Below are 25,125 nucleotides of genomic sequence, written 5' to 3' on the forward strand. Positions count from 1 at the left end.
GTTTGATCATATTACATTACACAAATGCTTGCATCACTTACATGATTTACTGGCTTCCTATAGGTTAGGTCTGATATTAAGTTGCTTCTTTTGACCTATAAGATGTTAAATGACATGGCACCAATATATCTGTCACAATTGTCGAATCTATGTGTTTAATCTACCCTCCTCTGCTTTAAGTCAGCAGGACTATTATGTAATTTCAGAGCTAAGAAAAAAAATTTAACTGGTGGAGAGGCCATTTCATATTAAGTCACTCTCTATTAGAATACTCTTACTGTCACTTTTAGACGGATAAACACCCTCTTTAAAACTAATTTTTAAATGCTGCTACTTACAAGGGACAGGTCAAATGTATTCTATATACAGTACCTGTATCATTTATTTTCATTGACATTTTCATCTTTGCTAATTTCTATTTTCTTTCTATTGTCTTAATTTATCATTATTAAAAATAAAATCTATTATTATTATTATTATTATGTGATGTATGTAACATGTTATGACTCAAACATTTTTTATTTTTGTTTCTGTGACCTCACTGCCCCACCAGCTGCCAGATCCTTGAAGGGTGTTTGATTATTAGAGTAAACTTCACCTGCTTTGGCAAGCTGACCTCAGCAGCACCAATTATTCAGAGCTGCACTAAATCTGTCGTTGCTCTAAACCTATACAAAGAATCCACAGCTACCCATACTGCAGCAAACCTTGAATAGAGTGTAACAGCCTTCAGCCAGTGTTACATGTTTTACTATATGCAGCAGCTTATGCTCCACTTACTTCAGCAGAATAGTCAGTATCTAATATAATTTTTAGAAATGGACAGAATCCTGAAATTAGTTTAAGAAAGAAAAAACTTCAGATTGAATTGCAAAAATGTATTGATTGTAAAAAACTAATACACCTTTAGGCCTGAAAGATCCTGACCTACTTTAGTCTACTGGCACTACAACATCAGTGAGAAATCCCTGGAGCTGCTGCCCAGAATAAAAGACAAGACCCCTGTTGTGTGCTGCCATCTAGTGTGAAAATAATGAAAGCGATCTAGTAGGTAATGAGTTAAACAAACCTAACGACTCATTTAATTTATTTTTAAAACATACACAAATTTTAAACCAAAGCTCAGTGAGCCAGAGGGCTGTCTTTAGTCAGCATTGAGGTATAAACAGACTCCTTGGAGCACCCAGTGGGAGAGGTGCATGGTGGTGAACAAGTCTGCCTCAAACACCAAACCCACACCCATGGCATTCCTCCGCAAGGATGTGGTGTAAACTGGTGTCCGCAGTGTATTCTATGGTACAAAACACATACATGTTAGGAAAAAAAATTAAGTTTGTGAACTATAGTATAGTAAGGAGGCCTGTGGTTCACACCTGTATCCTGAGGCGATGTGCCTCAGTGGGGATGACTTTAAGAATGGGCAGTTCAACAACCAGAACTTTTGGTTTAGTCTTCACCAGGCATCCGTTCTCGATGTCCCAGTCTGCTCCTTCCAGATACAGTCCAGTCACAAAGCAGCCTGCAAGAAACAAAAGGCCATGAGTCTTTATTACTTATTAGTAATCATATTGTACATGGTGAGTGTCTTTTCATTACCCTGTCCAGGTCTGTCACTGACTTCCTCTTCACTACAGTACTGGGTCACCTGTGTGTAGAGAGCGGAACGTTCCAGGGGCCAACCATTTTTCCTGCACGCAGCTTGGACTAGTGCAGTCAAGTAGGACTCAGGGATATGGAGACCTGACAGCCACATAACCTTTGGCTCTCCTTTATCCACCTGAGGACATAATTCAGAAATACACAAAACATAAAAATATGTTCTGAACTTGTTTCTTAACCATTGTGTAAAGACAGAAAATAAGGTTACGTATTAAAAAAAATAACTGTGAAAGTGTGTGTCTATCCTCACCCAGCAGCAATACTGTTCATAACGCCTTTTGAAATGAATCATCCAGTTGCCAAGAGACTTAAGAGTGTCAGGTGCCAACCTTTTCCAAATGGCAGGGATGTGACCATTAAAAAGTGCACGAGCAACCTCATCCAACTCGCTGCTCATACCCACCTCACCAGCCAAGGCCTAAGAAAAACAAGAGAATCTGAACATACTGAAAGCTGTCTTTTTGGCCAGTATCTTACAATCCACTGCCCCTCCTTCTCACCCTCTGCAGCTCAGCCAGAGAATGCTGCATGCAGACCACTAGTTTATTGAAGCGCTCAAGTTCTTGTAGTAGCACAACTGAGGTGGGAGAAACATGCATCCCAAACTTTTTACGGATCACATCTATGTCGAATAACTTGGGCAGCTTGTTCTGAATGTCTTTTGCCACCTGGCTGATGTGTTCATCCCTACTGATGCTTCCACCAGATTCACCTGAAGAATAATAGAAGAGAGTGTGTAAAGGTGATAGGAATGAAAACAATTGGCAGCGTGTAAATGATTGTCAACAGCATGGAACACCTTTAACTTCTGGAAAAAAATCTTCTGGTGATGTTCTTGGAACTGAATATGAGGGTAAATCAATTAAGAAGCAAGATAGATGAAACTCATCTCTTTACCTGTTTGGGGCTGCAGGTCCATTAGGTGAATCCACATGTCTTTAGCTGCCTGTGTGTAGTAACCTATCTCTGCATTAGAATGGAGACCCAATACCTCTGGTGTGTTTACCAGTGGGAGGTTTTCAATCTCATCTGTTAAACAACAGGATTAAGTTGTGAGTGATGACAGACATTTAACAATCCCGTATTTAACTGTTCCTAAGACAATGGAAATTACCAACCAACATATGTTTTTTTGGGCCCATTAGGAGGAATCTTGTAATCCACTTCGTTGTTGCTGAAGAAGTGAAATGGACGAAAGGTGTAGAAGAGGAAGTCTCCAAGGTACTCATCCATGTAGACAGTTAGGATCCTGCGGTCAAAGCTATCTATGGCTCGCCCACCATACATCACCTATCAGAGAGAAAATATGTGTATTAAATTAGCATTAGTTAATAAAATACATACACAATTTATTAATAATTACAACAAATTTAGCCTGACCTCTCCAATAAGGTATTTAAGACTTCCCCAGGGAATATTGCTGTCTCCCTGATTGTGAGCTTTGGTCAGGTAGGTGTTCAGGATCTCCATACACACCTGTTGAGTATAGGTACATTGTTTAAACCGTTGAGGAAAAAGAAGATATACAGTAACACCCCCACAAAAACAAAAAATACAATCTTCAGTTAAAGTATTCTTAATGACCACTTACAAAGAAATCTGACTCATTGAAGTCATATGGGACATTCCAACCAATCTTGCCGTATTTGCGTCTTTCCTGCACCACTGCATGGAAGAAGGCCAGCACATACACCAGGCTGCGGAAAGCAGGGTGTGCGCATGCAATCAAGGTCTCATTGGACATTTTAGAGTATGTGGCTCTCATGTTAAGCTTCAGTCCATTGGGAGGTTCAGTTACCACCTGCATTGAATATTACATAGACAAGTGTGATTGAGTGTGTTATTCACACAAAATGTTTCCCTTTATGTATTGGATTTCTAATTATGACATATTTTTAAGAAATATAGTGGATTAAATACATTCAAGTACAATACACCTCGTTGAGAATACCTTTGTGGATCTTAGTTAACCCTGCCATCTACAAACAATTTAAGCGGGAACTGCTCAAGAGAAAAGAGAAAATATGTTTCACCTTTAGAGATTTTTGCAATATACCAATAGGGAAATCCTTTATAGGGTTGGTGGTGATCCACAAACGGAAGTTGGGGTTGGGTTTGGTGATTCTTTCTAATGACTTCTCAAGGTCCTTCAGCCACTTCACCAGCAGGTGACAGTTCTGTAACATTAACCACTGACCACGGGACACTGCCATCTCAAGCAACTGCAGTGCTACCTACAGTACATCACAGAACAGTATATAAAAGATCAAAAAGATTACAATATAATAACCTTTACTTTCCTATTATTACTTAGTGTGACTACTTAGTGATATCTAAACTTATGTCACCTACACAGCTTTACAGCTTTAAGTGAAACTGCCTTCATCTGGAAAAGGCATTAGTACCTTCTCTTGGCCTTGGCCCATAGCTAGGAACTTGAATTTGCCTCCAAAGCCTGACTTTTCAGCTAGTTTCATGAGGTCACCGGCTGGGTCAGAGCCAGGGCTCAAGATGAAGACAATGGGGGAGGAAGGTGTGCTTTGGTCATAAATGGCTTCAATGCTGATCACAGGAGGCTGTACATATCTAAACAGAAATACAAGAAATATGGATATAGATACACTTTTTATATAGTACTGTACACACAGTGATAGTATATGTCTCACTTCTCGCCCATGGTGACAGTGACATAGTCAGTCACAGCTCTGTAGACTCTATCAACACGGAAGCAGCGCAGCAACAGCAGCCTCTGAAAAGCTGACAGGTTCTTTTCATATTTCATGGGGAATGGAGCCTGTTCTGGTCCATCTAAGTCATACCACTGGCAAGAAAAAGAATAAAAAAGTTTAAACTCTCATTTAAGGAATATGTCTTCATTGATTCAGATCACTGTGGTCACTTACAGACTTCCAGTCTGAGGAATTTTTCTCCACATCATCAGGCAGAGAGTCAAACTGCTCAGGAAAGAGCTCTGCAAGTTTCACTATATCCTCCCAGCCCTGGTCTGGAAGCCAGTCACAAGGCTTTTTGCGCTTGCTCTTTTCCAGAGACAGATTCCCTTTACAAATGAAGGGGGGAATCATTAAAATGACTATAGTGTAGAACACTGTGTCCATGCACATTTGTATGTGTTTACTGTAATTCAAAGTTTTATTTCAAAGTGCTTAAATTTTACTATCACACCCTTAATGAAGAACTCCAACTCCTCCTGGGGCGCCCTTCCTTCTGCCTGCTCAATCTTGATAGTCATGTTAAAGGAAAAGAGCAGCTTGTGTCTCTCAAACAGACCTAGTGATATACAGTCAGTTCAGATTATAAAACCTACAAAGTGAACATAAACAGTTGTATTTTTAAACATGTTCCATCCAGTACTAATTATTTTACCTGTACAGCCATAGTTATAAACACTGTATGTCAGAGTGTTTATGATGTTCTTCAGTCTTTGGGACAGGACAGAGTCAGGCAGGGATCTGCGCAGTGAAAAGTCAAACACTTCCAGATAGGAAGCGAGTGAGTACTGATACATGCTGTTCACCAAAGCCATTTCTGTCAGTGCGAAGAACAGAATAGCACCTCGCTTAGCAGCAGGTCGGTACCCATCTCTGAGTTTATCAATGTCCATGGATGTCTTCTCAGCCAACTTCAGTTTCTCAGATACCTGATGATCATAACATCAAACAACAAAGATAATAGGATTAATAACTACAGTGAAACTGCTGGTCTTTCATTTGTCCACTGATGCTTGCTGTACCAAACTGACCTCACTGGCTTTTGACTTTGTTTCCTCCAGTGTGTGAAGCAGCTCTGTGTTATCCAACATATTGCCTGTAGATGTGGTAAGCTCTCTAAGCAGAGAGTCCCCGAAGTTCTTCAGCAGCTTCTTATTGTTGCTTGTCTCTTGGATCAAAAACTCACGCTGCTCCTCCAACTCTTTCCTTTCAAAGCCCATCATAACACTCAGCAACTGATCCTCTAGACCCTTATGGGTAACTACAAGTGACATAAATACAATACATGGGCAGATACAGACAGAGAAAAAATTTACTATATGCTTTTAAAAACTATGGTCGCCAGTCCTAAGGATCTTACCAGTGTAGTTAATGACCATAGCTTTTCCAAACACTGATGGGGAATATTTTGGGTTAGCCAGCTTGGTGTTGAGATACAGTTTAAAATTTGGATCATAGTCCACCTCCTTGTCACCCAGCATGATAACCTGTCTGCCCTCTGCTCCTTTTACATTCTTTTCCAGGACATTATCAATTACAGGATCTATGTACTCATCAACATCTTGGAAAAGGAATGGGAAGCCATATTTGATGGCCATCTCTAGCTGCTTCAGGAAGTCTGGATCATTAAAAGAAGAGACCTGGAGAGAAAAAAGATAATCACACTGCTGGGACTGCATGTCATGACTCTTTTTATAGGGCCAGTGTTAGCAGTGGAAAACTGTTAAAAACACTCATCCTAGGACATGTGAACACTAATGATTTGTATAAGCATGAATTGTTTTGTACCTTGAGGTTGTTGTTTTCTTCCTTCTTCTTAATCCAGTTGAGAGCTTGTTGTTGAGGGTCAATACATAGGGGAAATCGGCTTCCTCTGGTTGTGAGGATTCCATTTTGCACTGACAGCTCGTCTGGAGGCAAGCCCTCTGAGCCCCATCTACAGTTTAACACAGGATTTATATGGTACATAACTAACCTCATAGTCCTCTTAGTGAGTTTTCATTACAACCAAAATAAAGACAAAGACACATATTTGCAAAAATGCACCAGTCAGGCTACCACAACAATTAATCTGATCATGTAATACAACTAATTTATAGTTTGTTCACATGTTCAACTTCCAAAATCTGTCATGAGTACACTTCTTCTCACCTGCTGATTTCTACTTCATCAGTAAGAATTTTTTCCACTTTGAAAGGAAGGCTCAAGGGGATGGCTCTCTCTTGCACATCTTTAACCCATACTTGGTATGACATTTCATCCCTGAAGTCCCAGCTAAAGGCCCCTTCATAGCTCAAAAAAGCAGCAGCAATCAGACAGTCACCTAGGAGACGCACCCGCTGCTGCTTAAATTCTTCTAAATCGTGTGTCCACCTGAGAGGGGACAGTTGAAAAGAGGGAATAGTAGTACAGAAAGACAGGTGGAGAAATAAAGGTTTGAAAAACAAGACATTAGAAAGAAACTTCTGTGATTAGCAGGGATGGTTAGGCTTGTATTGTAACTTCAAGTGTTGTGACTATGGGTTGCATCTTTGCAGTCTCACCGTTCATTTTCAGAGCTCAGGCCCGAAATGAGTTTGTCAGCAGCTTCGAGCCTCCTCTCCATGAGCTCAGTCTCTTCCTGTAGCAGACCTTTCTCTTCAATAGCTGCTTGGTATCTCTGTCCAAGAGCTTGCAACTCTGTCTGGATATTGCTAAGCTCACTCTGAATGCGCTCCAGCTCACGTTTACTCTGAAAGAAGTTTTTTTCTAGGCGTGCCACCTAAAAAATATTGGAAATATAGCTGTTTAATAAGTATGTCTTCTTACAGAGCATGATGTAATAACATGCAAACCCTACATTACCTTCTCTCTCTTGGGTTTTATCTCCCTAGCGACATCACAATAACCCATGATAGCCTCAACAAACTTGAGCATTCCTGATCCAGCTTTGCTAATGGCTTGCATCTCCTCAAAGCTTGTTTGAAGAATTTTTAGGAAGCCTAGCAAGGAGAAAGTGCAAAGACAGCAATTGTGGCGCACTCAACAAATACAAATGCCACTATGCAGTACATTGGAAAAATAATTTTTACAGTAGGTCTCCACTGATCATTGAATTGACTTACCTCGGACAGTCTTCACCTGGTTGTTATTTATCGAATCACAGTCCATCTCCATCAGCGATCGCAGGAAGTTAGCTTCAGACATCATCCCCTTAGCTGACTGCCAACTGATCTCCTTGTAGCCACGCAACACCAAGATACACTCACAAACCACCTGCACCTGTTTAGGTGGCTTTGCAAAGGATCTGTACATTGGCAAACAGAGAATAAAGGCAGAAAAAAGAAGACAGTGGTAGGGAATGATTAACAGACGGCATACATTCACTTTTTTGTATGAAAATGCATTATTTAGTTGTATAATTAATTTGTTCTCATTCAAAAATTCTAGAATATAAATACCCCATTCCCTAATACCCTATTTAGTGTGGGAGCTTGCATTGCAAATGTCATTGTTTATCACTTCATTCATTCTGATGAACGAGTCCTTTTTTTTAATCAAAATAATGACGTGATGCTTTAAGTAAGGAGAGTTTACCGTATCTCTGTGACATCCGATTTTTCCAGGTCTTGCAGGGCATTACGGGCTGCCTCTAATGCCGGCATAGCCTCAGCCAGGGAACTTTCAGCTTCTCTCTTCTCAACAGCGATCACTGTGTTTTGCTCTTCGATCTCTTTGGCTTTGGTTTCTGCCAGGGTCTTTTTCTCATTAGCTAAAAGGAAAGTTATTTTTTGTGGAGTTTTTAACAGCTGCATTGACTTTTGGAATTCTACATTACACTATGTTTGTTGCAACCCTAAGTTAAGAGATGCAGGTGCTTACTGACCTACAGCCGTGTTTGTGGCAATCTCATCCAGCAAAGCCTCACAAGCTGCGGACTTTTCAGCAAGGACCACCTTCTGCTCTGCTAGCTTGACATTCATCTCAGCCAGCTGTTCACTCGCCTCCTTCAGTTTATCAACACCTCCTTCTAGGTGTTTACACTGAGCTGTAACAGAAGAAAACAAAATGTAAAAGTAATGTCTGTGAAAACTTCCAGAATATTTTATTTCCCAAAAGGTGTGTAGCATCAGTCTAACCCCTACAACGGAGGCCCCAAATATATGTGTTCTCACCCAGGATATATTGGTCCTTTTCCTCCAAGAGGTTAGAATAGGTATTTATGAAATCTAAGTAGCTCTTTGGTGTAACAAAGTTACTACGCCTAAGTTTCTGTTGGAATAGCTTGCTGTAGTCACCCACAGATCTATGGACCATGCATACATGAGCTATAACCTGTTCAGAATGTGCCTCAGGAATCATTGGATTTTCACCTGTCAAAAGAAAAAGAATTAAAACATAATTTCTCAGTTCTTAAAAACTTTATCTGGAGTCAGACATAATATTCTTGCTGTATGGCTAAATGCAGAATTACCTTAAATAGAAAATCTGACATAAAACTTTCCATAAGATATACATGAAAAAAAAAAAAAAACATTTTTACACACCAAGAAAAGTCTGAGCCACTGCAAGTAAGGCCTGTGGAGGCCATGGCATGAACCAGTCTATCACAGTGTTGTTCATCAGTCCTGAGAAAGACATACACACACACAGTCTGTGAAATAAAATAAACAATAAAAATTATATTAAAAATAAAGTGAAGCCTAGCACTGCATCTTACCTGGGAAGTTCCTGCAGCGTGTTCTTAGAGTGTCCCCCACTGGAGACATGCCTAATACAATGTGAAGATTGTTGGCACTCTTGTTGACAAAGTATTGCCATATGTTCTCTTTAGAAGGACCCGCTCCCATTTTTAGAGCCTCTGCGTAACACTGGCTGAGAATTGACTCCTTCTCATCATCAGGGAACAATGCAGGAACAATGCCTATAAAAAGGAAGTATGATTAGAGTACCGTAGCCATAGCTTTACAAGAAAGATACATTTAGTGTGAGCCAGGAGGGTAGAGTGGTATCCGACCTGAGGTGAGCATGTTGTTAATGAGTTCCAAGAAGCCTTCCTCAGCAACATGGGCATCAGTAAAGAGGAAAACAGTCTTCTTATTTTCAATGCCAAGCTTCAAGTACAGTGTTTTCAAGTCATCACGCAAGTTTGACTCACTGTATCCTCTGCTTAGCTTTATGTCAAACACCTGGGAAAGATACATTTTATTAAAAGATGCTGGAGAGTATTTTGTAAAAATATTTTATGCTCCTTAACATCTCAAACCTTTTTTTCTGTCCAGTGCATTCGTTGGCAGTTTTGGCTTTATTGAATTTATGAATGATACCAAAAATGTCACATTCTAGCGCAGTAAATGGAAATATATATTGTATCTTAAATAATTCCCTGTTTAACTTGACATTCATGTGTACAGTACATGTAACATATATGACTTTTATCTATCCCCAAAAAATAAATTGCACTACTTTATCTACCTCACACCCAGCAGTGAAAGCAGCGAGCTTCGTGAGTGACTGCTTGCCAGAGCCTCCCACCCCAACAAGCAATGCATGGCCCCGATCAATGCGGATGATACGGTGCACCCGGGTCAGATGTTCCAGAGCGTCATCAAATAGTACTAGGTTCATCCTTGACTGGTTTTCATTGTACTCCTCTAGAATCTCCTGCAGAATGCAAATAATTATAGAATAGAAATGAAAATAAAATGTTGTTAGATTCAATTAAACTACTCTATATTATAATAATATTGCCAAACAAAAACTGAGGCCACAGTTAATAACTTCATATTACCTGGAATAGAGCTTTTGAAGCATCATAGTCCTGTATGTCCTCATAGACCCTCGGTTCAGTCTCGCTGAGTGCTGTCCTGTAGTCTCCAAAAAGAATAGGGTCCCTCATGACTGCCTCCATGTCTGAGTTGAAATGTTGTTCAACCAAGTTTTTTATAAGCCCTTGGACCTAATGGAACAAACACTTATTGGGTCCATAAAAAAATAATGCAACAACACAACAAAACTATTTACTATGTCTCATATTAAACTATACATATAACTAAAAAGGAAGTATTATATATTATTAGTACATATCTACTTTTAAGTTAAAAGTAATTACCAAGGCTTTTTCAGTTTCATCAATAAGTCTGTCATGAAAGATTCTTAGGCACTCATTTCTCCAGACACGCACAAATTGGGTGACAGTCACAAACCTGTTTGAGAGAAATCAGGTAAAAGAAAGACATTGAGAAACATAGACGTGAAGAAGTGAAGTGTATGATAGATCAGACCTGTCAGGTTTGGTGAGGGTCAACCCATTGCAGACTCTTGACAGATCCCTCAGGTTGAAAATGTAGTGGAACTTAGAGGGAGTAGGTGGCATTTCTTTGATGATGGTGTTGTACAGTTCCAAAGTGCATGAAGTGACTTTATCACAAATCTTCTGTATGGAATCCTCAAATGCCTAAAATATTTGAGCAGGTACTAAATCTGAGTGATATGTATGATTGCAATTCTGACATGTATGGATTTATGTAGGAAACTAATACTCACTACGGTGTGGCCTTTGATAATGGAAGCATATATAAGGTGAAGGGACTCCAGTGAAGGGAATGGGATGCTGAAGACACTAAAGAGGGAAGTGAACCTGGGGTCCACTTCATTTTTCCCACCCCCTGCCTTTCCCATTGCAGCAACAAAGCCAAGGTCCTTAAGGATTTTGTAGTTAAGCTTCTTCCCTCTGTCATAAATGCCTCCTCGGTCCAACAACAGCTTTAGAAGTGCGATAGGCTGTTGTGTGCCATAACTATCCACCTGGATGAGTAGACAGTATATTACAATAGTGCCAAACACAGAGGTGTTGTCTTGTATGAAAGACATGGTTGAGAGCTTGGTGCAGGTACCTTTGGCATATTCATATCATCCATAAAGACCAGCAGTCTCTTCCCCATTGGAGGCCCATAGATCTCTTTGGTCCTTTTCTCCACACTGGCCTCCAGGTTTCTTTGAAGGTCCATTGAAGTGGTTCTGGATGAGAAGTTGATAATCAGAGTAATCTAGAAACAGAATGGAAGAAATTAATATATTTGAAGTAAAATGACAGAATTCTGGACAAAATACAGTAGTTAGATGATAAACTCACTGTTGTATCTATATTAAGGTTCTTCAGGAACGTATGAATGGTGGAGGTCTTGGATGTGCCCGACTCTCCAACTAAAAGCACTGGCCGATTTATCTTCACCATCTGTTCCAGGATCCAGCTAGTTCTTGTGGTGTCGATAGTTGGCACTAAGGGAAAGGATGAGAAAAATTAAAGTGGAAGGAGACTCAAATGACAATCATTTTAAAATCTATACACAGAATAGTATATGCAGGATGATTTTTGCATCACAGGTCATAAAACATTTACCAAGGATATCAGCAAATTTCATTTCTGGGTTGTGGATGTATTTGGTGACGAGAGAACTCCAGGGAACCCACTTCTGCTTTGTTCCATCAAAATGGAAATCATACAGAGTCGGGAGGTATCCTGTATGGATGTAAACATTTTGTTATCACTAATAGGATACAAAACACACTTGTGAGGCTATTTGTATTCAAAAAGTAAAACTGGGCCTTTTTTAGATCAATGCCGACTTTTAATAGCATCTCACCATTTTTTGGAATCTTTCATTATTAAAGTTAAATCTTCCTTTGATTTTACCTGGGATCTCACCAGGTCCAGCCAGGGTTTTCTCATCATTCACTGTGGTTAGGCAGGAAAGTCTTTTGATAAACTCATCAAACTTTATTCTGTCATTATCTAGCAAGGTGGCCCCTAGTGAGCAGTACAGAGCCTCCAGGAAGTAACACTCTAGGACTTCATCAGTGATGCCCTCACTCTGAAGCAGCGCATCCAGTGTCAAGCACAGTTGAGTCACCTTAACACACATTTAATTTAATTTCTTTAATTACATATTCATGCAGATTTAATTAAACACAGGCAATGAAGTGGATGTGTGAGAGAATATATGAACCTACCATGTTGAGATCCGTCTGAGGGATAATAGTCTTAAGTTCTTGGCCCTGTTTGCCATCTACAACACCATCTATAATCATGTCAATAGAACTGTCCACATATTTCTTAAAAAGTTTGTTAAGCACCTTTTGTTCCTATAAAAAAAACAAACAAAGGCCGTCTTGAGATAATCTCAAATCATACATACAATTAAAAAAATGTTTATATGCTTTTTTTCTCATACTGTGTCGGTCCTGCCGTTCACCCATCTTTCCCAGTAAGGGGTGTATCGCAGGTTTTTGGGGTCAACAAAAACCATCCCACAGCGAGAAACAGTAGCAGGAGAGGCATACTGCAGATCTCCAACCTGTAATAATAGTGTTCTTACAACATGCTCTGAATATTGTGATACTTATACCAACCTCTAAAATCAACACAAACCTCAAACAGCAGGGCACAGTGACTCTGTAAACGGATCCGTTCTCCATTGGCCAGAGTGAGGAGCTTATTGTCATCCATTACCGAATTCATGTTCTCCACCCACAGTGCATCCACATCCCCATCAAAGAGAATGTACCTGTGAGTCATAAGTAAGTATTTACTTTATGTATTTTATGTACAATGTGGCAGTTACTTTTATCTCTTCTTTTAATCAAAAGAATACATGACATAAGGGTGATTGGTTAAATGTTTCCTTTATTTCCTTTTTGTTTTGTTTTACCGTCGCTCTTGTTTCTCAGTAGGCCTGTTTATGTCTCGGAAGATGTTGGATAAGATCCCATCGGTCCAGTCTCGGGTGTCAGGGTCCAAAATACCATAAAGTTCAATGACACTCATGGCTTTAGGATTCAGGGAATACATCTTGGTGTGCAAACCCAATCTGATGATGAGATAAGACATAAGGCTAGTAATGACTACACAAAAATTAGGAAAACGTAAAATTAGACTATGTATAGAATCACTGACTTGGACTGAGCTTGACATAATGTGTTGATCACAACTGATTTCCCTCCCCCTGTTGGACCGACAATCATAGTTGTGTGTCTCGTCATCATTGTCTCATACATCTGCACCACTTTATCCACCTAGAACACAGTATATACATGTACATTTTCTAAACTAAGATAAATATTTTTCACAGAAAGTCAGCAGTTTTTACATAGTGTAAGAAAGTTTGTATGTCAAAGAAGAACCAGATTAGACACCTGATTAGGCAGTATGACATATTTGTTGTCTTGCAGGATCTGCTCAACAGCATCACTGAAGTTGGGATAGCGAACACGAGGACAATCCAGCCCAGGAAATAAGTCTGAGATCAGCCCAAGGAACAGGGGCACATCCTCAAACACAAACTTTGGCAGATTCATGTCCCTGAGAGCACGCATCAACACCACATTCTGTGGAAAAGAACCAGAAAGAAAAAAACCAGTTTGAGAAAAACTGGTTCGCAACTGGTTTATATTCACTATATTTAAATGAAACATGAAAAAATCTTAGATCTATACCTCACTGAGCTCTGGTGAGCCCCTCTTCAGCTCTCCAGCCATCACCAGGACAGACTTTAGAGCACGCAGGCCAAAGTCATAATGAGATTGCTTGGACAACTGCTCGCGTGCAACTTTATACAGTACTGTCATCTTCTTAGCCAGTACCTGAATTGAACATAAGTATAATGATAAAATCCTTAAGAAAAAACTGACATGTATAAGTAAGCAGTTAGTATTTCATGGTACAGATTTTTAAATGCTTAGAGATAGAATTGTTCATACTTAAATATAAAAACATCTTCAAATTAATTAATTTTAACCTCCACTACAAAGAATATAAACAATTCAGTGTTACTTCTGTGCCACTGTTATGTTCATGATTATGCCTACACTATCTGCTGTACCTTACTGTATGTTGTTATTTTTTATGTTGTGCTTTACTGTCAATACTGGACCACACTGCATTCTCTTGTATTATGAATCTGATTCTAATACAGTGCTTTAGATATGAGCATAAGCTAAAGAGTGATGATATAATTTTTACAGGAACACCCACCTTGGCCATTAGAAAACCCTCAGAGAAGAGCATAATCTCACAAATCTGCTGCAAATCAGGTACAATGACAACCACAGGCCTGAAGAGGGCTTTGACGGACTCTGGCAGCTCAGTGCGTCCTGCATAACCTGGGTTCATGGTGATGAAAATGCCCATGCGGTCATCCAGGGCAATCTCTTGCCCTTCAAACTGATGTGCAAAGTGAGAAGACGGTGGTTTAGGGGAGAATATGAGTCAGCAACAAAATTGGGGTATTTTTATTCTGCATAGCTATGAGAGACTTACATGAAACCTTTTAACATGCAGAATGAGAGCATTGCGTATGGTCTGTATTTGGGAGGAGATAACTGACAACACTGAGGCATCAATACGATTGAACTCATCAAAACAGCCCCAGGCTCCACATTGGGCAAGGCCAGAGAAGATCTTACCCACAGCCTACAAAAAAAGAAGAAAAGTATTAAGGGAAAAAAACACTGACAAATACAAATGTATCTGTTTTTTAAACAGAAGTGCATGAATATACTGTAAGCACACATACTCAATGAATACAGACAATATCTATTATTCAATAGGTGTTTTTTAAATGTGTAAATTAAATATGTATTTGTTTTATAAATCTAGGAGTTTCTCTTCGAGGTTCTTACCATGTAGTCCATGCCCTCACCACAGTTTGTGACAACACACAGCAAGCCTAAAGCCTTCGCCAGATCTTTAGTGGACTCTGTCTTTCCTGTACCAGCTGGTCCAGCAGGAGCTCCACCCAGGTACATGGACAGAGCCTGCATAAAAAATACACATCACATTATACAGGCATCCAGCAGTCAAACATCTGACAGAACATCTGACATGGGTGTGCTTAGATGTTTTTTAAAACAAATTTGCAAACCTGTGTGAGGGTGAGGTAGATACGGTCTGTCAGTGGGGTGATAACCAATCGACCATTCAACCCCATATATTCATATCCATAAGAGAACGAAGCACTGCACTGATGCACAAATAGGTCATCATGTTCCCGAACCCAATAGAATCTTAACTGGCTTTCCCATTCAAACTCTCGTGCATCCATTATACTGGAAATAGAATTGAATTGTTATTTAACTTTAGTTTCAATCGTGTATTACACTGTCATGTCAGATGAAGGAAAACTAGCAATGTGTAAGTTTACCTATTTAGTAGACAGCTGTCTACAATGTCTCTTGCATGGACATCAATGATAAGCACAGTGTTGAGCTTTCGTCTGTCATTTTTTTTCATAGGTTGTGTAATACGCGTTACTAGTTCATCGATCTGTTGGTGCATTTTCTTAGCATAGTTTCTCAGTGCATGCTTTTCTCCTTTCTTCATATTTTTAAAGACATCCTCTACCTCCCAGGTCCACCATACTTGGTTTGCAGCCAGCACCACCATGCCCTGGTACAGTAACATCCAATCCACCCTAATGGGAATAAGAAGAAACCATTTATGGTTACTGGTTTGCACAGAACCAGACTAAATTGCTTACATACGTGGCATCTACACACCTGCTCCTATCTTCACAGTAGCGGAAGATTGCTTCCTTGGTGATGAGTCTATTGGTTCTCCTCATCTCCAGTAATACACCCATCATCCACTCCTCCACCTTGCCCTCTACTGAGATGGGCTTCCTCAGCTCCATCACTTCACCCTCAGCAGAGACCATAGCCCCAGCTACTGTGTCTCCTTTGCTTTCCACATCAAATCTCAGAGATGCAATGTTGTCATACATCTTGTAAAACCAAGAAAACAAATACATCAGGAAATTGTTTCACACAACAGGCAAAGAGTGATTCTGATCATTCCTACTTTAATGCCTTATATCTTTTCTATTCTTCATACTTTGATCATGTGCTCCTGGACACAGGCAGGGTCACTACTCCCCAGAATGCTGAGCAGTTCATCATCAGAGATGAAGAAGAAACGAGGAAAGGCATTCCTTTTGGCTTCCAGGTAGTCATTAAGACTCTTCTGGCACCTCTCTAGTCCATCACTCAGTGCCTGCAGGTCTGTTAGCCGGTTAGGAATCAGGCAACACCGCTTAATGTCTGGACGCTTCACTGCGTCACTCATTATCTACACAGAAAATTAAGGAGAACTTAGTGTAGTTAATCCAGCAGCAGAAACACTTTTATGTAACAGCAACACCTACCTCTTTAAACCTTTTGTCAATGTTATCAAACTTTTTAGCTTCTTCGGGTAACTGTGAGGAAATGTCTCCCCCGATGAATATGCTCTCAAGGTACATCCATTTTCGTTGTACTAACAACCATACCTGTGCACCAAATATGTATTCAGTGGGGATTTCATGAATCAGCTAATGTGTGTTGGGAGATTGTTGGGCTCTTACTGACCTCTATGGTCTCACTGATAAATGACAGGTCTTTTTCCCATTGCTGTATAGTGCCAAGGAAGGGTCCAACAAAACGGCTGCCTGCCATGCTCTGCAAATTCATGGCATCATTGTCCACATTCAGCAGAATCTCATCCACTGCCCCCAGAATATAACCACGTTCTTGGGTGCCTTTAAAGTAGGGCTGCACACTAAACTTCATGTTTTCCCATGCCTCTACCACCTCCTTTACTCCCTGGAAGCACACATAAAATCAAGCATCCGGAAAATATATTATAATGGATTAATTGATTTCACCAGCACAACAATAGAACTCTAGTTTGAGATGATTCACAAATATGGAAGCTTGCCTTCTCAATACTGAGCTCTTTCACAGCAGTTGTGACAATGTCACCAATGACATTTGCATATTTGTGCAACTCTATAGCAAACATGTTCTCCAGAGTGAAGCTCTCAGGGTTCATCTCAAACATAGTGCCAGTCCTTTCCATCAGTTCTTTCCAGTGTCTGCAGTCCAAAATATAAAAACATTATAATCTCATTTTTTTTCTTTGATTAATAAATATAATGTATGCATTTACATCGTGGTCTACACACATTTATTTAATCTGGTAAAAATTGCCATTTTGTTTTGAGACACATAATTATTCCAGTCATGGTGTCAAATTACATACTGACCTGTCTCTGAGGGCCTCATTTTTTAGGTCCAGCAGAAGAGGCAGAGATTCTTTGAACTCCTTCATACGTCCTTCAAGGAAGAAGGCCACAGGCAATGCCCGTACATCTTTGGGCAGCTGCCTCAAGCTTTTGATAAATCCTTCAGCTCCCTCCTGTAGCACCTGAATGTTTAAATCCATCCACAAGGTCTGAGACCACTCGGCCTTTGCATCCTGAAAGATGAACAAACACATTAAACACACTGAGTAGAATTGTGTATAATTTTTTACCAATTTAACTGACAACCACCACATCCCACCTTATAAGCTTTATATATTCCATATGTTTGTCTCAAGCCCTGCATCTCCTTCTGTATGCTGATAACGTCTGGATACATAGTGACTGGTAGGTCTAACAGCTTCTCAGCATTAGCAAGCTCCTGCCTTCCTCCTAATATTTTGGCAAGGTCTTTCTCATATGATTCCATGATGGTAAGTCCTGCAAAGAACAAGAGACAGTATTTCCAATAACATTTAGCGTTATAATATATATATAATGTTACATATATACATAATGTTCTTTAAAGAACCAATTAGGGCAGGATTCAAGTGCCCAAGTACCTTTGTCCAAATCATCTCCTACTGCTCCAGGACCGTGCATATGGAAGCTTTCAGCAAAGATGGACAACTCCTGCTTAAACTCTTCACTCTTCTCTTTTGTTATCTTTACAACGATGATTTGAAAATATGGATAGAACCGTAAATATAGATGTATAAATTAGTACATTTTGTGTTTGGTTTAAGAAGATTGTTTGGGTGTTTACCTGAGTAAATGACTTTTTGACATCAGTCAGACCTCGATCTACCTGTCTGGATTCTGCAAACAGGTCACTCCAAATCTGATCAATTTTGGCCACCACTTCTAGTTCATCCTCTCCAACCTATAAATGGAATATAGAGCACATGAAGTTCAACAAGGAAACAAATATGGACTTGTGCTTTCAAGGAACAATTGCCAACCATTAAATATACGGTACCTCCACTTTGTACATGGCTAGTGTTCTGTATCTTTCCTTGATATCATTAATTCTTATTTCCACATCTAGAAACATATCCTTGATGTCTGAGATGGTTCCAAGGACAGACTTCAAATTTTCTAAAGTGTCAGGGCTCTGTTTCAGCTTTGTAGAGAGTTGCTGTTTAACAAAAATAAACAATGAAAACTGCATAAAAAACTATACTATACTATAAACAGAAGTGTAGCGTGATTCACTACCATAAGTTCATCTCTTAAGTTGAAGAGATCCTCTTTGGCAGGCTTGTTGAGCAGGGTACCCAGAGAACTGATCCAGGACTCAGCAATCTCCCACACTGTGTGAGCCAGAGGGTCCAGATTTAGATGAATGATGTGGTAATTCTTAAAGTGAGGCTCCAGCAGCACCTCCTGCTTAATACGAGCAAAGAACTGCAGCTTATCATCATACATGATACAGGATGGTTTTCTTGCAGTAAACTCTTCATTGACAATAGTCTTGTCCTTTTCCCAAAGAGGGCGATAGCGTTTCCAGTGGTTAAGGTGCCGATCCACAACATTAAGCAGCCCTCTAATCTTATCGGAGACCATTTTGGCACTCTCATTTATCTGAGGATGTTGCCACACATCACTACAGAAGCTTAATATCACCACTTCATCTTCACCACTCAAATGTTGTGGGGGACACTCAATACAAGTCCCACGCATCCAACGCACAAATTGCTGAAATGCAAAAATGTAAGAAGAATGAAGTCACAGCATCAGTGATACAGCGTTTTAAAATAATATACAAAAATTGAGTCCTACATAAAAATAAAATAAACAAATAAAATCATGATGACCTCACCTTGGTGCTCTCGATGCAGTCTTTAATACATTGCATGATCAGCCAGTAAATCTCACAGCTTTGGGGTTGCAATACAATCTTAGGTGCAGACAGGATGGCATCGATTTGAAAAAGCGCAGTATTTCCCATTATCGCAACGCTGAAGGCATCAATACTCCTAAATAAATATGATTAAATTAAAGGGATGCTACAAAGGTTGCCAAAGATGCTGTACTGGATTTCAGAAGAACAGGGACCATGACTGCTCACAAATTACTTATAATCAAAAACATTTAAGTTACTTAATTACCTCAGCACCATCTTCATAAGACAGTCCAGCACCTTGTGTTCCCAGCACGCATAATAATCTGCCATGCACTTAGCATTGCCGCTGCTGGTTTCCATGATCAAATGTTCTGTCTTAGTGATGAGGGGTCCAATGTCGGCATACTTCCTTTTCAACAAACTCACAGACTTGGCCCGCTCTTGCTCAATGCGTTCACAGAACTCCTTGACACCTTGGAAAACAAGTGCAATTACTATAAGTCAAAGGAAATAAGCTGGACTTCCTCCATTGTAAGATACAGGACAGTAATAACTATATCCAGTTAATAATGTCATTCGATTGGTCCTACCTGGTAAGTCATTTGAGTTATCTGGCACTGGAAATTTCAATAAGTTGGTCATTGCTATGGAGTGCAACCTGGATTCAATATCCCTCTCATTTTTCTGAATCTGGTTGACAACTGTCTGAAATTTAGAGACAACCTCCATTCCTCGCTTGTTAAAGTCAGGGATACCTAAACCCAAATACCAGCACATATTTATATTAAAGACAATATAATATAGTAATTCCATCTCATCAAATATATGTAAATAAAATTACACATTTGTGCCTCTTTATGTACCATACCCAAACAATTCCAGTTGAGTCTTTTGCACCCAAAATGCAGCTCTTTGTTGACTTCTTTGATCTTTTGATACAACATAATAAATTTTGCCTCATTCAAGCTGTCCAATACAGAGTGGTAGGTGTTGACAAGCTTGTTAAGGTCACAAACATACCTAAAACCAAGGTAGAAACAGGTAAGGCAAGACGTTACATTAATCTGTATTTTCAATGACTAGTGAGTACCGTTACCCAATGAATTTGTGGTCCTGTAGAGCAATATTCTGAGCCAGAGAAGGAACAGAGTACCCCAGAGACATAAGGTTGGTTGTCTCAGAAATAATTTCTTTGATCTCTGGGGCAAAGTTCACAACATATCGCAGACACCTCTGTAGGCTGCTTTCAGTTTGTGGGACGTCCTTACAATAAGAAAAACATCAAAACAAAGGTAGGAAAATGAGTGAGAGAGTCGGTGAGAGAGCTGGAGAGCACAAGTTAGTTTGTTTGTGATAGTTTGTTCATATTATTGAAGCAAGTAAATACATACATACAACTTCTACCTGAATAAGGTTTTCATTTGTGACCAACAAGGGTTTTTTCATTAGCAATGGCAAGTTTCGTTCAGTCTTGGCCAGCCAGTCCTCATACTTCTTCTGCTCATATTCTCTCATTTGTACTGCGATTTCAATATACTTTTCTTTGGCCTGGGAAGAATGCAGCAGAAGGAACAAAAAAGTTTTTTTGTCCAAAAACATTTGAAATATACTGACATATACTGACAATTGCATAAAAGGGAGATATCTCACCACTTTGTATTGTTCACTGTCCATTATCTCTGGTACATCAAGAAAGGGAAGGATGGTGTGTTTGATGCGGTACAGAAGGGATCGAACCCATTTGATACATCCTGCGACAGGAGGCTCATTCTTATTTAGCGGTGGGTTATCCTTCTCTGCCTTAAAGACTTTATTTATACTGTCCACCTATATCATAGACAAGACTTTAGTATTTTATGAAATATTTAAATTGGTATTATTTATTCATTTATTGGCGCTGATGAAGACGTCAGAAACATAACTTCCAGCTTTAGTATCATAAGAATTAGCTTCCAGAATTATTAAACCCAACCTTGAATTTTGAGTCAGAATCACTGGTCCTAAACTGAATCTTAGTATTGATCTAATATCTTTACAAACGTATAAAGTATTGTGAATATAACTGCAAAGTCAAATATCAGCCAGCACATTACTTATTTTCAACGTGAAGTACCTCTTTGCAAAACTGTACCAAGACATCATTAAACTTTCTCATAAAATGGTTGTTGATAGTCTCTCTCGAGTGGATCTCTTTGAATTTCAGGAGTATTTTGAATGCATCAGCTGAGGACCGCAGTGTATCAAAAGACTCATCAATGAAGTTGATGGCCTCTTCATCAATAGCCTGAGGACACAAATCAAACACACATCAGTTTGATAACTGAGGTTCAGCACAGACCGTTGTCTACATTGTTTTGAATCAAAACGAAGTGTATGTTGATGCTACCATGATTAATTAAATTATGTTGGTGCAGAATTCACATCTTGGGTAATCTATGATCTCCTGAATGCTTAAACCCACCTGAACTGTAGTAGCAAATTCTTGCATGACCAATCCCCAGCTGTTCTTCTTACTGATGTTGAAAGGATTAAAACTGACTTTCTCAATGGGCAAAACCAAACTATCCACTCTGTACAGCACCTCATCAATCAGTTTAAGTTTACCAGTCACACCTTTCACCTCTGGGCCAAAGATGTTATAGAATTCCTCCAAAGTCTACATAACACAAACAAGCAAGTTTTGTATAAATTCACATGTTCAGACATGCATTGAGAGGTCAGTATTTATGAAGTGCATGTACACTGACCTGGAAAACATTGTACAGGTCCTGGCAAACAGAAGCCATGTAATCAGTCCTCTCAAAAAGCCTCTTGCTGTCAAATTCCCAGCGTGGACCCTTGCCTGACTCTTCGATTTCAGCACGCACCAGATAGTAGCAGGACTTCCACTGATCTAGGATCTGCTTAGCATCATACACCTTGGATTTGGCCACAACCCTCTCGTCTCTGTCCAAGGCACAGTACATAGTTCGGTTATACTGAAACTAGAAAACAACCTATTGTATAAAGTAATCTGACTGGTTTCTGAAAAACACAAACATTACAAAATATAGTTACATCTTAAGCTCTAAACCGCCAATGTAAAATTAATTGATACTTACTTAAATAATGTGTGGACGTTAATTACTTGAGTCACACGTTCGCACAGCTGCCAGGCAATACGTTCCATTAGAGGGACCATAAGCTCATTTGTGTTATAGTGGGAGGAGATTATCCACACAATTTGCAATGTGTTCATCAGAGCTGGGATCGTCTCCAGAATTACGCCAAAATTTGCTCCAGTAGCCAGATTCTACTTGACAGCAGTGAAAAAGAGCAGACCAATTTATTAGTCACTATTTTAATTTGGAAACGTCTTAAAAAGAAAAACTACTTGTTCTCGTTGTTACATCCCAATAGTAAATAGGAAAAAAGAGTCACTGAAAGAAATTTAAGCAGAAATGCAATTTTAAAATGTCCAGCTCACCATGAAATATCTTTCCATTGTCTTGAGGAAGTGTACATTATCCTTTGCCTCTGTACAGTACCTAGTAATTTCAGTGACTGTCCCTTCCAGGCTCTGAACAATGCTGGCATCTGCTTTGCCAATAACTTCCAAAATCTTTTTTACCACAGGCTGTTTCAGCTGCTCACTCATAGTACTAAGGATGAAAGCACGATCCTGCCAAAAAGCTATCTCTGCCATAGGCCCAGGTCCCTGTGGAAAATGGGAAGCGAATGGTTGACATTGATACATACATGGATATTATATAACATAATAAATTTATTTTAAGACAACTGGGATTTGATTTATGGTTATAGTTCAGACATCTCAATGTACACGTGAAGGCTAGGTTTGACTGTAAGTCCTTCAGCTGAAGTATACAGTCTCTACTGTAACTGTACTTCGTCTGTTTTTAGAAAATAAGGAAAGTCACAAACCTGTGGCTTTTTGTTTTGCTGCTCCTCGATAACAATAGTAATATGAGTTTGCCAGTTCCTAACACACTGATCCAACTCCTCAACCATTTCTGAATTAGAAATCAGTACATTCACATCTGGCTCCAAGTCTAGTTCAGGGATGTGCAGCATAATCCCCTCTGTGATGATGAGAGTGATCTTTAAAATGTCTTGTTTTTTTATATGGTATGAAATTGAAATTAAAATAAGCATAACAATTGTGTTTAAAGCTTGTTTTTTTTTTTAGCACAGTATGTAAAATAAAACAAACCTTGAAACTGAAGGTGCTGGACAGTTGTGTTAAGCACCCCCAGAAACTTGTAAGTCCTGTGGAGCAACTCATCCCGAACCGCGAATTGCTCCCTTAACTGTGGTAGACTCTGATCTTCACCGGTCACCTTTGTAGGAGAAGCTGTTCTGCTTTGATAACCCCCATCAGTTTCCTTCATTTGCTGAGCAGTTAGTAGGGGTATAAACACCTGACAAGTAACACAATGAAAATATACATGTTTTATTCCTTTACTAAAGAACAAATCTTCAATTTCAAAAATATACTGTATGGATGTTAACTTTTATTTAGCTGTTTTTACTTAAGTTACTACATTACTATAGGTTTATATGAACTAAAAGTTTTTTAAGTTGCTGTTTTTAATCTATATGTTCTTTTTTTTACATTGGCAAGCTCGTTCTGCAGCACTGTATAGGGGTCTCCATTCTGCATGCCAATGTCAAACAGCCTGGGCAACAGGATGTTAGCTTCATTCATGTCCAAAGGTTCAACAATGGTCTCTGTTTAAAACAGAACAGATAATTTCATTCTTTTTATGTGCAATAAAAGCCTGGACATGTTTTATAGTAAATTGTTATCTTACCCTTTGTGTTTCTAAGAAAGTAGAAAACACGGTATTTCAAAAACCTCTCTGGGTATCGATTTACTGCTACATGAAGCTCGGTGTTATAGACCAGTTGAATCTCTGTCCTCTGAAAATCAGAAATGGGGTAAACATGTGTGCACTGGTAGATTATTTCAAACACACACACAACCATAACCGAAATAGGATTGTCCAAATAAAGTTTGACCGCACATGAATGGGACTTTGCTCCTCTGCCTCCTCAGAGTATGACGTTATCTGTTCTTCGCTTTCGGTCCCGGGCATGCCCTCAGCATCAGAAGACTCTGCATCTTTACTGACTTCTTATATACAAGGTGACACAGTTATGCACATCAACTAAATTCTAAACATAAACATACTGCAACCTCAGTAAAATTTGGCAATAAATACATTATAAAAACATAATTGATGATTATCTAAGGCCTACATACCTATAGTTTTTGGGCGTTTCCCGCCATGTGATAACAATTTAGTATTAGTACTAAGGTAGATATGACCGGACTGAAAAGAAAATCTCAAAGCTAACAAATCCTAACATCCGTCTATTAGCTAGAGGTACAAACTGGGGGCAAAACCACAGCCTACTTACCAACTGGGATTTTAACTTCAATTTCTTCCTCTCTGATAGTTTTGAAAAACAGAAGACAAGAGGACGAATCTTCTTCAGAGACAACATTCAAAAACCGGATAATGTCCTGCTCTTCTTCACCATCTCCTCTACTGAGCAGTTCGTCGAAACAGTTGGGACAGCCTGACAAATTAAACCCGGCAGATACCCGCTGTCGGATCCACTCCACTCGTAAATCGTCGTGGACCATATTTTTTGACAAGATAACGTTTACAGAAATTACAACTCCTTCGTTTCTGCATAACGTGTCGCCATTTAAAACTTTCTCAATATTAGCGTCCTGCTGCTAGCGGCTCAAGAGTTTGTCGTTGCCTTGACAACTATTATGCTCTCGCTG

General features: G+C 39.4%; 1 protein-coding gene across 1 annotated transcript; it reads right to left on the reverse strand.

Moving 5' to 3' along the window:
- Positions 1-916: 916 nt before the first annotated feature.
- Positions 917-25,123, reverse strand: dnah10 (dynein axonemal heavy chain 10). Its single transcript, XM_067520000.1, has 78 exons — positions 24,750-25,123; positions 24,353-24,462; positions 24,140-24,248; positions 23,941-24,056; positions 23,539-23,746; positions 23,250-23,407; positions 22,795-23,025; positions 22,430-22,620; positions 22,076-22,274; positions 21,790-21,984; positions 21,442-21,612; positions 20,979-21,155; positions 20,733-20,876; positions 20,425-20,591; positions 20,197-20,348; positions 19,919-20,083; positions 19,594-19,801; positions 19,305-19,461; positions 18,701-19,180; positions 18,462-18,620; positions 18,249-18,365; positions 18,046-18,148; positions 17,745-17,923; positions 17,447-17,658; positions 17,115-17,275; positions 16,770-16,999; positions 16,568-16,690; positions 16,258-16,491; positions 15,924-16,147; positions 15,569-15,838; positions 15,290-15,473; positions 15,048-15,182; positions 14,686-14,838; positions 14,401-14,589; positions 13,863-14,009; positions 13,563-13,754; positions 13,324-13,442; positions 13,079-13,237; positions 12,799-12,934; positions 12,602-12,724; positions 12,381-12,512; positions 12,064-12,280; positions 11,770-11,889; positions 11,503-11,648; positions 11,264-11,416; positions 10,914-11,174; positions 10,652-10,824; positions 10,480-10,573; positions 10,159-10,326; positions 9,843-10,031; positions 9,385-9,556; positions 9,088-9,291; positions 8,915-8,995; positions 8,543-8,740; positions 8,254-8,415; positions 7,965-8,139; positions 7,493-7,674; positions 7,233-7,369; positions 6,932-7,149; positions 6,540-6,761; positions 6,177-6,324; positions 5,749-6,028; positions 5,420-5,649; positions 5,044-5,317; positions 4,843-4,947; positions 4,563-4,717; positions 4,326-4,480; positions 4,065-4,245; positions 3,693-3,893; positions 3,251-3,460; positions 3,040-3,135; positions 2,778-2,949; positions 2,557-2,688; positions 2,160-2,371; positions 1,910-2,077; positions 1,597-1,777; positions 1,374-1,519; positions 917-1,291 (listed from the first exon to the last, which is right to left on the reverse strand). The coding sequence occupies exons 1-78, from the start codon at positions 24,976-24,978 to the stop codon at positions 1,145-1,147; spliced, it is 13,713 nt and encodes a 4,570-aa protein (XP_067376101.1). The 5' UTR covers positions 24,979-25,123; the 3' UTR covers positions 917-1,144.
- Positions 25,124-25,125: the final 2 nt, after the last annotated feature.

This window comes from Channa argus, chromosome 11 (genome assembly GCF_033026475.1).
Source record: "Channa argus isolate prfri chromosome 11, Channa argus male v1.0, whole genome shotgun sequence".
Lineage (NCBI taxonomy): Eukaryota > Metazoa > Chordata > Actinopteri > Anabantiformes > Channidae > Channa > Channa argus.